Below are 12,974 nucleotides of genomic sequence, written 5' to 3' on the forward strand. Positions count from 1 at the left end.
CCGATCACAGATAAATAGCTAAGATGATTCCAAATAGGATTTGGACCCAGGTCTGTTGCCAGCTTTTCAGGGCTCTGTCCTGTATGCTACTGTGACACCGCCTGGAAGAAGCTACGCCTTCCTCACTGTGGTGACTTTGTACAGCCTCCCTTTGATTTGTTAATTCAGCATTATTGATGTTTATTATTATAATTTGTACCTTTTTTTAGTTTAGTCTTTTTTTTTTTCCATTATTGTATTTTTGCATATTCTGTTTAGAACATTTGTTGCTTAGGGTGTGAACAAATCCACGTCAGTCTGCTCTCCCCTCAACTGCGCACACACACACAAACACACGAGCAGCTCACTGAGGTCTCAAGGTGCAATAATGATAACTGTGAGACTGTTTTGGTTTCGTTAATGGATAAATCTTCCATCAGCCATCAAGGTCTGGTGACTTCACCCCGGGTCGTCTTTTTATAAGTTATTGTTGATGGTGTGACTTGATGATGTGCCCTGAGGAGGGTGATGAACACAGGGAATATGTTGCATATTGCAGCCAAACAAAGAGAAACATTTCCTTCTGTAATGTACCACGGCATTGTTCTATAGGCAGAAAGATGATGATGATGCAGTCACACCAGACTAGGCCCGTCGTCCACATGAAATGATGCCACAAACCCCTCACCTCTATTTTTGTAATATTGTTTTCTTTTCTTTTTTTCTAGGTTTGGTTGATATACCACTGAACGATAAAATAGTTTTTTATCAAAATGTGCCATGGGAATAAATGAACAAATACAAAAGAACAGCCTGAATGTTTTTTTTTTTTTGTGTGTGTAGCATGTGTGGTCTGCCCAATCCCAGCCTGAAAGGAAAACAGACAGACCTGGCTTTCATACAGACAGTGGTTAAGTAGTCATCTTGTTGTTAGTATGTTGACTATGATTCTCCTGATGGGCCATCGTGTCGGAGTACCGGCCCCCAGCCTCTGCTCCCCAGCCTCTACCCCCCAGCCTCTGCTCTCCAGCCTCTGCCCTCCAGCCTCTGCCTCCCAGCCTCTGCCTCCCAGCCTCTGCTCCCCAGCCTCTGCCCCCCAGCCTCTGTTCCACAGCCTCTGCCCTTAGCCTCTGCTCTCCAGCCTCTGCTCCCCAGCCTCTGCCCTCAGCCTCTGCTCCACAGCCTCTGCTCTCCAGCCTCTACCCCCCCAGCCTCTGCTCCACAGCCTCTGCCCCCCAGCCTCTGTTCCACACCCTCTGTTCCACAGCCTCTGCCCTTAGCCTCTGTCCGAGGGCTGGAGACAGTAAAGGTTCTTTGTTCAGGCTTTCGGTCTGCTGTGTCCAATGATGTGTTAAAGCATTTCTTCCTCCCTTTCCAGCTGATATGAAATGATTCGCAACATGAAGTGTTTCTAGCATCACCTGCCACTGAGAACCCCCTGACAAGAACGGACTACATTCTTTCATTTAGGGAATTTTTATTTCATTAAAATCATAATGAATATTCATGTTCACTCTGGTACCTTTCCACCCATTTTACCTCAGTGATTTCTCAGATGGTTGTTTTGTAGGAGTATTTGAACAGGTCCAGCTTGGCTAACTGTTGCCGTAGGTTACGGATCTCACACTACAATGCTCCTCCTCTATCTTCTTCCTTCTTTCCTCATGAATTGTAGCACGGTGGCCTGTAACATAGAGGCCTATTCATCCCTCTCACTCAGTGTTAATACAAACATTCTTTTTAACTTGTTCTCTCTCACACAAACACTGTCACCATGTCAGCTCTTATTTGACATGACATTATGCTTGTAAGTTGTCCCCTCCCCTCCCTCCCAACTCACCCTGCATGTCTCTGAGTGGGTCTCTGAGTGGACCCTGGTGTTCCACTGTGCTCTGGACAATCCAGCCTCTCTTTAGTGTGGCTCCTAGTGAGGGGGTCACTGTGGTGTTGAACAGGGCCCTGGCCAAGACCATCCCCGCATTTCCATGTGCTCTGAGAACCAGCCTTGTGTGAATTGAAGACAAAACCACTGGCTGCGATTTACATTTTAAACAGATGATATGCTGTGGCATGTTTTTTTCCAAACGTTTTAGTTCAACTGTTTTCCTTCCAGCTTGTTGTCTGCAGTGTTACTTGAACTCAGCATATACAGCTTCACGACTGTTTGGATTAACATATATAAAATAATGTGCTACTCTTTGTACTGTAGGCAATAGTTATGGCATATCTAGCTGTTACAGAGGTCAGAGGCACTGGAATCAACACCACTGTGAGAACTTAGAAGTGATTGGTGGATGAGTTTTCTTGGTCAGTGAGTGAAGAGGATTGTATTCTATCAGTCACACAAACCATCTGTGTGAGGGGATGGATGGAGATAGGAGAAGGGTCAGTGTCTTGATAATGGATCATTCTCTCCCCAGCTTGTGTTTCCAGGGCAGGGAGGGGGCTTAGCTAACTCGTTTGAATTTGTCTGCTGGGTGGAGAGGAAGAGGGAGGGTATTCATGGTCTCGTCACCCTGCCGTTGTGTTGGGGTGGTGTTGTCTGTATGCACGTGCTGAGGAACTGGCCCTCTGGTCAGCATGATCCCTGAGTATTGGCTGCTTAGTTCTCTAGAGAAAGTACAAACAACAATGGCAATTATTTATTTTTATTTTTTATTCACAGCAGTTTTACTCTAGTAAAGCAGTAAAGAAAATGTATGATGTGATTGCTGACATCAGGGACGATTAGATTTCCAGTTTTTGGTTAAGAAGCACAAAAATATTTGGGTGAGGGACAGTTAATTCTCCCAGCGTTAGCCTACAACCCGAACAGGCGGTAGATGTCGCTGTTTCAATCACATATCAAGCATTGAGATATCAGACACCCGCCCCCCAGTGGTGAGAATGTAGACCAACGGTTTTAGATTTGAATGCTGACTTTCTTCATGGTCGCTACTTTCTCCCCAGGTGGAGTGTAGTTCTAGAGTTGGGAGAGATGGTCAGTTAGGATGGAGTATAAAAAACAAGAACATGCCAACATGGTGTTCGATCATAACGAGACATGTTATCAATGTCAAACCAAATTGAGATTAAATGTAACAATGGAGAAAAATCTGTAATTATCTAACAATAGTTTTTTTGACTGTTAAAAGGAAAACAGTTATTGAATATTTACACTGAACACGGATAAGTCATGCTCACCTCAATTAGCTTTCCTTCAACTATCTGTGCTGTAAAGAGGAAGGCAGGAAACTGGACGATAAGTGCCCCCATCATGTAGGCGGGAATAGCCTGAACTAAGAAACAATAAGAGACAGATTATTTACTCTTTCCTCAATTATTCAAATGTTGAAAGTGCTCATCGTGAATTTCAGTACATACGGTACAATATTCACAGTGGTCTGAAGGTATTGGCACTAATAACGTTACGTTACACTTTATTCAGTCGGCACACATTCCGAAAATTCTATTACGAGAGCGGTGTCAATGCAGTGTGTTTGTAGGTCGGAAGGAAATGACCACGAGGACAGTATACAGACACATCTTAAACTTTCTTACCTTGAAAATCAACCCTCTTTTGGTGGTAAGCTCGCACTCCTTGCCAATTGTGAACTTGTTTGTCCAGTTTCTTGGACCTTGGGGCTGAGTCCAGGTGATTTCGATTCCGGTTTGAGACAGCTCCGTCCCCCTTTCCATGGTCTCGGGTTTACCTGAGCCTGCAAGAAAACAGCGTGTTCATTAGGAGACCTGGCGGATATACTCAAACTGACAGGACATGTTATACTCTCTTTCTTGTTTTAAATTATTTCCATTATCTGCGTGGAAAACCAGAAATGTTCTCCAACATTACAACACTATTCCTCGACAATGTCCAGGTGGAGTAAAGGTCCTTTGTATCTGTATCTGGTAAATAAAGACCTATGCAGGTGACAGCAGCTGATTACCCACCCATGGCATGGCCTCGTGGAACTCATCCCTCTAATCCACCGACTCCACTTCATACGTTCTCTTGAACATTGAAGAGCAGGAGCTGGTGAGGTTCAAGCTGAGAGGTGAAGATGCAGTTTAGGAAAAACAGCAAAAACAGTTGAAATGTGATCAGTTATGTTCCTGTTTCCCACAGGGAATGGTACCTGGGTGTTTCAACTGCTGCTCATCTGAGACAGTCTGTCTATTTAGATTGTGAGGGAAATTCCCGTTCTAATTTTGAATATTCACCTGGGTCTATTTGAAACCAGCATGGCAGGACAGATAAATACCAGTTGTTATTTCTCCTGGCCTGGATTTTTGTTGAATCATTTGTGTGTTTGAGGAGGGGAGGGCAGGAGCTGGTTGGGGCTGGGTGCTTCTACCACAGAAGTCAGGAGGTATAAAACATGGAGAGAACCACAGTTCTGCACCAGTCTGCGGAGACACATTGAGATCCCCATCTTCTCCTCCGACTAAGCTCCTCTAATCAGCCATGTCCTTCACCGGGAAATACCAGTGGTGAGAAAGGAGAACTTTGATGAGTATATGCAACTGCATGGTAGGTTATTTACTGATGTATAGTTTTGTTCTTGAATTTCTTGTGTTCTCAGATTGACTTTTTTTGTCACTGAAACAAAGAGAAAAATAAATCACACACCAAAACACAGTCCTGTGCTTTGCTGAAGTCCTATGTTTCACCTGGTCTTAGTATCAGTCCTGTGATCCCTTTCGTAGTGCTCACTAAGGACCTCGTCGAGAAGGGTATTGAGGACATGGTGACCGAGATCAACCAGAATGATGACTTCACCTTGACCAAACAGTTCAAGAACCGCAGCTGGACAAACGGCTTCACTGCCGGAGCACTGTGAGCTGACGTCTGTCAACCGTGTCAAGTTCATGGTAATTAATTATTCATTTGTAACCAATAATTACTTTGTGGACAGGAAGTTGTTTTTTACTACTGTGTTTGTGTTTATCAGACCACTTTATTTACCCTTCCATTTCCTGTATTTACTCCTCAACTTCCTATAAATAATCCATGAAGAAGGGAAGCTGAAAATCAAATATCTATTTGTACACCGCTGAAGTGAATGGTGACGAGCTGATCGAGGTGAGAGAGAGACAGAGAGACATTCAAAAAAGTAGAGAGCAAGAGTAGTGAGAGACTTAAAGATTGAGAGGAGATATACTCAAACAGGAGATATGTAACACTAAATGGCAAATGACAGAAATGTTTCACTCTGACCATCTCAACCTTCTGCTCCCCTCCCATACCAATACAACCTTCACCAAGAAAGGAAGTTCTATCTGTTACTACTACAGCAAGAGGATCTGAGTCACAAGGGCAGCCAGGCCCTTCTGCATTGGGGTGACATGCTAAATCTCCATCCTACCACTAGGGACAGTGTGATCATGTACCTCTGTGTTCCGCTGTAACAAAGCTGACTAAACGCACGAGAAATTACGTTTTCATCAGGCGCGGATTAATCATAGAGTTAATATAACTAGAGTAAGCTACTTTTGTCTTCCAAGATGGCGTCCCCATTCATTTCTATGAAAAGTGCCCAGTGGCGCAGTAAGGCGAGAGCGCGAGACTGGACGCGGCCATCTTTCCACTTCCGTGTCTTCCTGTCCAGCTTTAAACAGTGGCTCTTTTTTTCCCTTGCTCTGAGAGCTCATGTAAATCGGCTATCGGCCAAAGTGAACTTTTGTGCTCGTGCCCTGTTAGTATCCGCGAGCACATTTGCAAGTAACTTTCATTGACTAAGCAAAAAAATGGGTTGCTAGTTTACCCATTTCGGATTGGTTTCAAACTTAGCAAAAATCGGGAAAAATTCTTCCATAAAAAAGCTAGTAGTATGAGCCAGGTTCGAGAATCAAACAAAAATTATTTGGGGAGATAGTTTTGTAAATGTTGAATGGAGTTAATAGAATAAAAACGACCGGAAGAGTCGGAAACCTAACCGTACATGCAATACCACCTACATTCACCGGGGCTGTTGCTTCAAGCCGAGGGGCGAGGTGTGGGGGCTTGGGATTAATGCACAGGCTTTCCTAGGCTGCAGCATTAGGGCCCCACTTGTGCAAGGGGCCCCGGATTGGCCGGATTGTTTTTCAATATTTGAAATGTAGGCCTACTTAAGCGGGAACAAAATAAAGACCCCAATTGGCCCATAAGAAACATTTTCTTTTTTAATAAGCAAGTGATTGGGTAGATGTGACTTGTCACACCTGTCCAATCAGCTGCTGCTGGTCAATCATATTCATTAATCACTGCTATTGCTAGATGGCATAGTGGCAGAATGACCGAAAGAAGATATTAAAGTGGAGCACAAAAACGCAAAATACAAAGGTTAAAAGAACAACGTGACCAAGATATCCAGAAACAAATCCCGAAATTGAAAGGATACTTTAGGCTGCTGAATCTTCATCCAATCGAAGACAAGATCCACAGCAGAATGACTGCCAGCTAGCATCAGCATAGGTAATATTTCAGCGAATTTGGGAGTTAGTGGTATTGGTACTAGTGTGGTATTTGTACTTTTAAGGATCTGAATACTTCTTCCACCCCTGATGTTATGATTTTGCCTCAATAAAACATGGTGTTCTGCACTGATGCAGATGCTGTAGCCGACCTTTTGGTTAATAAAGTTAAAAGCAATTACCAGCTTGCAGTTGAACTGTGAATGCAGAGTATTCTGTTGCTTTGCTGTTCATAGTTACAGACCGTTCATAGTAATTGTTTTGAGGCTGTGGAGGCAAAGGGTTAAATCTGGTATTCTTTCTACTTAACGCTACATCTCTTATATACCTAAATTGAATATATACCTTCTTTGCTAAAGCTAGCTAGCTTCCGTTTTGCAAAAATAACTAACTCTGGTGGAAGCGTCGGAAATATTTAGAACTCAAGCGTCAGGGCTGATTCTAGCACTGTATGAATGTAAAGGAAACTCTGTAAAGTTGGCTGTCTCTGTGTGTGTATGTCAGTTCACCTTATTTGCATGTGGACCATTTCTAGTAAAGCACAATATTTAAGAGGGGGGGGGATCCACAATAAATGAATAGGACATTTATTCATGATACAAAGTTGGTTCATTATACAATCCGTCTGTTAACATATTTTTCATGAACCTAATTACTTCTGCATATTTAAGTCCAGTCAACAACTTCCAGTAGCTAGCAGTTAACAGTGGGGTGACCTGTTATTGGTCGATGAAAAAGAGCAAGAAGCCGTAGCTACAATCTTGAGTGTAGGGTTAAGAGAGAAATAGCTAAGAGTAAACAACCTGGTCTGGATATTAAAAGTCACGTTTCTAACTTCGCCGTAAGTTCTAGACCTGGGAATCATGCAATGATTACAGTAAATGTGTATTATTTGATCAATTTTGCTTAAACAAATTCAAGTCGAGTGTATGTGAGAAGGGAAGAGTTTCGCCTGAGTTCTGGAGTTCAGGGATCCGCTCGGGCAGGTTTGCCATTAGAAGCTACCGTCGGAAACGGCTGGGAGGGACATTTATATCCTCCTGTTGATCCTAGAGAACGTCACGCTCTTCTCTCCTTGGGTTACACAATGCTGTATTCGGGGAGAGAAGGAGAATAGCAGAAAGATAGGCATAGTTTGAGAGATTCCTGTTCAAATGTTGTCAGTGTGTGACCGCGAGTTAAAGAGGCGGTATGATGTATGGTATGGTACGGTATAATAGGGATAGTTAGGTTTAACTGCGTATACTCCGATTTGATCTTAATCTTGTCTCAGGTCAGAGGAGAAAGTACATAACTGACGATTGTCTACATTTACGCCAGATTCACACATTTCTTACCATGACCAGCTTTTCTCCATCCATCTCAGCTGTGAACACATACTCTGGAAACAGGATAGTAAGTTTGCCCCCATCCATGGTGGGGGTGGCCTAGGAGGGACAAACAGAGCAGTTAGTTGTATTTGTCAGCGTCCTGCGCGTTAGATTGGTGTTCTGCCTGTGAGGAAGTCAGGATTCAGCTGTACATTGCTTATGGGCTGCAGGTTGCATACAGCCCGACTGACATTTCCGATCACATATGGTTTATAACCTCTGATCTTTATAAAACAATTACAAGTAAAACATTTGTAGACAATATTTCCATATGACATAAAATATATATATATATTTAAAAAAAATGCTGTCTTACCCTAAACTTGGTTCCTAGCATAGTTTCCAGTTCAGTCTCTTGTCCGATGGTGAAAATATTGGTCCAGGTCCAGTTAGGGATCTTCTGGGTCCAGGTGAACTTCTGACCCTCCTGACTCACCTCACTCACAACCTTGTGGTCCGTTTTAGCATTTAGCAACCCTGCGAGTAAGCAATAAAAATTAAGCTAGGCTAGGCTAGACATGGTTGGGTTTAGATTAGAACGTTTTAAAAAAGATTTAGCTAATAAGTTCTCTGCTATACACAGTTTATGTTCAGTCGAAAAGATTGTTCATCTAGCTGGGTTTGAAGGTAAGATGTAAGCCTACCAATGGCTGCCAGGAACTCCTCGTAGTTCTGCTGGCTTTCCAGCTCGTATGTCCCAGAGAAGGCCATGGTGTGGTTGAAGGAAGACTGGTACTGAGAGAGGAGAGTGGGAGAGAGAGAGAAGAGAAGAGGTGTGGTAATGTCACACCCACACACAATCGCACACACACAATCGCACGCGCACACACGTTCGTTCTCAGGGATTCTGACTCAGCTACCGACTCACGCTACCACACACACACACACACACACACACACACACACACACATCTGAGGCACTGTAACACACACATGCACACACACACACACACATCTGAGGCACTGTAACACACGTATGCACACACACACACACATCTGAGGCACTGTAACACACGCATGCACACACACACACACACATCTGAGGCACTGTAACACACGCATGCACACACACACACACATCTGAGGCACTGTAACACACGCATGCACACACACACACACATCTGAGGCACTGTAACACACGCACACACACACACACACATCTGAGGCACTGTAACACACACATGCACACACACATCTGAGGCACTGTAACACACGCATGCACACACACACACACACACACACATCTGAGGCACTGTAACACACGCATGCACACACACACACACATCTGAGGCACTGTAACACACGCATGCACACACACACACACACACACACATCTGAGGCACTGTAACACACGCATGCACACACACACACACACATCTGAGGCACTGTAACACACGCATGCACACACACACACACACATCTGAGGCACTGTAACACACGCATGCACACACACACACACACACATCTGTGGCACTGTAACACACGCATGCATACACACACACATATGTGGCACTGTAACACACGCATGCACACACACACACACACATCTGAGGCACTGTAACACACGCATGCACACACACACACATCTGAGGCACTGTAACACACGCATGCACACACACACACACATCTGTGGCACTGTAACACACGCATGCACACACACACACATCTGAGGCACTGTAACACACGCATGCACACACACCCCGGGGCCCCAGAAGGAAGTGTCTTCTGACGTCCTGTGACGAAGGGCTACAAGTATGCAGCTTCAGGTCTGGTTCTGCCCCAGCCATCAGCGTTACTTTCCTGATAGAGCTGCATTGTTGAGTGTTGCACAGGGAACTGTTGCTTCATTCCTTCAGTTCACCCTCAGGTACTGTTGTTTTAATAAACGTGTGACTATATGCGGGTCAATGCCATGGGATTTGAACACTACACAGGAGGTTACATGTTGGGGCAGGTCGATCTTCTGTTTGATTTCCAAAACCAGACCTAAACTTGATTGATAATTCATTGCAGATTGTGTATTAGAATATAATACCCCCCCCCCCCCCCCCCCCCTCCAAAAAAGTTGTTGCAAATGATTACAAACACCAGATACCATATTGTGTAGGATGTTACACAGTAAACTTTAAACTCTTGGCAACTGACACACATTTCCGAACCTGGCTTAATTCCAGTTCTGAGGCTCACCACTGGAGATGAGACAGTTATTTATGAGGTTCAGATAAATGGAACTTGACAGTCAGGGAAATCAAAATCCTCTTAGATGTTTTCACCATAGCCTGAAACGCCCCAGGGATAAGAATGACAAGTTTCTTGTTGAATTACAGCAGATAAACTAAATATATTGCTTCGAAAGTCTTCCCCTGGAATGGGCCGGATCTAAAAATAGCTGTAGAGATATTTTCTTTGCAGGGATCATGCCCAGCAGAACCAGCTCAAACACCATGTCTTACGATGCTCAGGTGATGGATCTGAAAACAGTTCCAAGGTGTCGTCAGCTCCCCTTCCTCCTCTCCTCACCTTCCCCTCCTTCTCTCCTCTCCCCACCATCCCTCTTTCCCTTCCCCTCTCGCCTCACCATCCATCCATCCTCTCTCCCCTTCCTCCCCTCCTCCCCCTCTCCTCACCTTCCCCTCCTTCTCTCCTCTCCCCACCATCCCTCTTTCCCTTCCCCTCTCGCCTCACCATCCATCCATCCTCTCTCCCCTTCCTCCCCTCCTCCCCCTCTCCTCACCTCCTCCTCTTCCTGCTCCCCCTGACTCAATGACTCAGCATTCTTGCATAATTCTTGTGCTTTTTTTTATTTCTTACCTTGAATCAATTCAAGTAAAAGTTGTATTAAAATTGTATTTATTCAAATGAATACAAAGTAAACAAAGTTCGTTGAATCAATTTGAGATGGTCGCAGGGTCAACGGTTGCCTGAGCTTCCCTGCCATTGCGCAAGGATTCCAGACACGCCCCCAACTTCCTTCCCGGCATGGCACTCCCCAAGATGGAGGTGAAGGCGCATCGGAACTGTCTGTTGAAGGAGGCGTAGAGGAAGGGGTTGAGGGAGGAGTTGGCGTAGCCCAGCCACAGGAAAGCCTCCAGGAGGACTGGGCTGACGCTGTAGCCCCACAGAGGGTGAACCATGTTGACCGTGAAGAATGGGAGCCAACAGAGCAGGAAGACCCCCATTATCAGACCCAGCATCTGGGCTGCCTTCCTTGCCTTTCTCATGGAGTTCTGATGGCCATGCCTGGAAAGAACCAGATGAAACCTGTGGATTGAGGCCTGAAAGTGCCCAGATTGATGACCCGGCACGGAGGGTTCTTCTTGGTCGCCACTTGGAGGCCCTTGGTGAAGCCTGGGTCTTGAGTCATGGAGCTGCCCAGCCTTGTGCTCCATGGCGTGGATCCAACTCGCCTGGCGCTTGGCAGCCAGGAAGATCCTCCCGTATGCGAAGATCATGAATCCGACGGGGATGAAGAAGGAAAGGGTAGAGGAGGTGACGGCATAGGGGGTGTAGAAGGCGGCCAGGCAGAACTGCCGGCGCTTGTGTTCATGGAGACCGCAGTACCAGCCTGGGCCTGCAGGGCCGGAGTACATGCCCAGGAAGACGCAGAGCGAGGAGATGAGGAGAGGAAGAATCCAGCTGAGGAGCAGCAGCAGGATCACCCGTCGGCGCGCCATGCGGGCGGGGTAGTGCAGCGGGTCGCACACCGCCAGGTAACGATCCAACGCCACGCAGCTCAGGTTGAAGATGGACGACGTGCACAGCGTCACGTCCAACAGGAAGTGGGCGGTGCAGAACGTCCTGCCGAAATGCCAGTGGTCCACGGAGCGCGCCAGGCTGAACGGCATCACCAGCACGGCGACCAGAAAGTCCGCCATGGCCAGGGAGACCATGAAGGCGTTGGTGGGAGTCCTGAGCTTCCGGAAGCACACCACGGAAACGGCGATGAGGAGGTTGCCGAGGACGGCGAAGATGGGGATGGGGAGGAGGAGGAAGGTAATGCAGACCCTGGCTGAGGTGCTGTGGAACAGGGACGTGGAGCTGCTCTCGAGAGGAAGGCTGTGGTTGTCCGATAAGTTGTTGTAGGCGGGGAGACACAACATAGTGACAGGAAACACCGGTCATTCACTTCCATAAAGACTGGCTAGAGGTGTCAATACATCCCCGACCAAGGAAAAGTTCAGATGGGTTACGGAGGTTTTTATCGCAATGTTAAGTGTAGCAGAATCCTTTTCACATAAAGGGTTCCACCTCGACGACTGGGGTAACTCTTCAGTAAGTCAGCTCAGTCCTGGCCCAAAAGTACATATGTCACCAAGTCCTTCACTGTCTACTGTGCTGACTCCTTCACTCTTTTCTTGACTGCACAGTGGTCCTTGTAGATTTATAGAGGAGGCTGTGTGCTCAGAAGTATAACACCCTCTTCTCCTTGCAAACTAGTCTCTCTGCAGACGAGTCTCTCTCCACAACGACAGAACATGCAGTAGTCTGGGAGACAAAGAGGAGACAAGCACGGCCTCTGTGCTGTGACAACACGATAAGCCATCTGTCTCCTCACAGGAACCCGCCCACACCTTGTAACACACACACACACACACACCACCTCTGGGTGTCCATGGACAGTCACACCTTCCCTGGTCAACCATTAACCTGTGGCTGGCTGCTGTGAAGCAGATGCGCAGCACTGCAGTCTCAGCTCACATCGACCCAGTCTGCCTCACTGGGTCGTAAAGTTGAGCCTGTCCATCCCAACCTCCCTAACCCCCTCCCTCCCTCCCCTGCCCTCCCTCCCTCTCCACCTCCCCCAGGCCTCTCTGGGGTGTTTGTTTTCAGCCTTTTCCTCACGTCCACTTCATCTGGATCGCTGGAGCAGGGTCCGCTGTTTGCCTTGACAACAGGTGATCAGGAGGAATGGAACACAGATGTCTCATCACTGCCCTCCTTTGTTTAATGGCCTTGTTAACAGGTTGAGCTTGATGATTCAGAGTGACACTCTTGTGAGCCCATCGCCTGGTAACCGGTTTACGCAAGTGTTGCCACACTTGAGGCACGTAACGCATTTGTTGTCATAGTTGTGTTGTGTAAAGTCTATGTGTTCTGTAATTTGTGAGTTATTTCGACTCCTTCAGATCGCAACACGCCACTGTAGCCACTAAACCCAAGGAGTCATGATAGGAATCAGGTTATACTTTA

The 12,974-nt window shown here is 46.2% G+C and overlaps 2 protein-coding genes and 1 long non-coding RNA gene across 5 annotated transcripts; all 3 read right to left on the minus strand.

Moving 5' to 3' along the window:
• Positions 1–1,509: 1,509 nt before the first annotated feature.
• LOC124471311 lies at positions 1,510–5,490 on the minus strand. Of its 3 annotated transcripts, XR_006956513.1 has the most exons (7): positions 4,630–5,490; positions 4,180–4,428; positions 3,910–4,006; positions 3,520–3,677; positions 3,163–3,257; positions 1,820–2,941; positions 1,510–1,663 (listed from the first exon to the last, which is right to left on the minus strand). It is a non-coding gene; the product is annotated as an uncharacterized LOC124471311 (long non-coding RNA). The 3 variants fall into 3 exon arrangements; XR_006956522.1 differs by having other exon boundaries at positions 1,649–1,663; positions 4,221–5,490; XR_006956511.1 differs by having other exon boundaries at positions 1,649–1,663; positions 4,180–5,490.
• A 1,495-nt stretch (positions 5,491–6,985) lies between these two features.
• LOC124470899 (gastrotropin-like) lies at positions 6,986–8,637 on the minus strand. Its single transcript, XM_047025139.1, has 4 exons — positions 8,429–8,637; positions 8,101–8,261; positions 7,752–7,841; positions 6,986–7,504 (listed from the first exon to the last, which is right to left on the minus strand). Exons 1-4 carry the CDS (start codon positions 8,493–8,495, stop codon positions 7,445–7,447), a joined length of 378 nt encoding a protein of 125 aa, XP_046881095.1. The 5' UTR covers positions 8,496–8,637; the 3' UTR covers positions 6,986–7,444.
• Positions 8,638–10,672: 2,035 nt separating this feature from the next.
• LOC124470445 (5-hydroxytryptamine receptor 4-like) lies at positions 10,673–11,884 on the minus strand. The gene is made up of 2 exons (XM_047024338.1): positions 11,133–11,884; positions 10,673–11,024 (listed from the first exon to the last, which is right to left on the minus strand). The coding sequence occupies exons 1-2, from the start codon at positions 11,882–11,884 to the stop codon at positions 10,673–10,675; spliced, it is 1,104 nt and encodes a 367-aa protein (XP_046880294.1).
• Positions 11,885–12,974: the final 1,090 nt, after the last annotated feature.

Source organism: Hypomesus transpacificus, chromosome 1, assembly GCF_021917145.1.
Source record: "Hypomesus transpacificus isolate Combined female chromosome 1, fHypTra1, whole genome shotgun sequence".
In the NCBI taxonomy this organism is placed as follows: Eukaryota; Metazoa; Chordata; class Actinopteri; order Osmeriformes; family Osmeridae; genus Hypomesus; species Hypomesus transpacificus.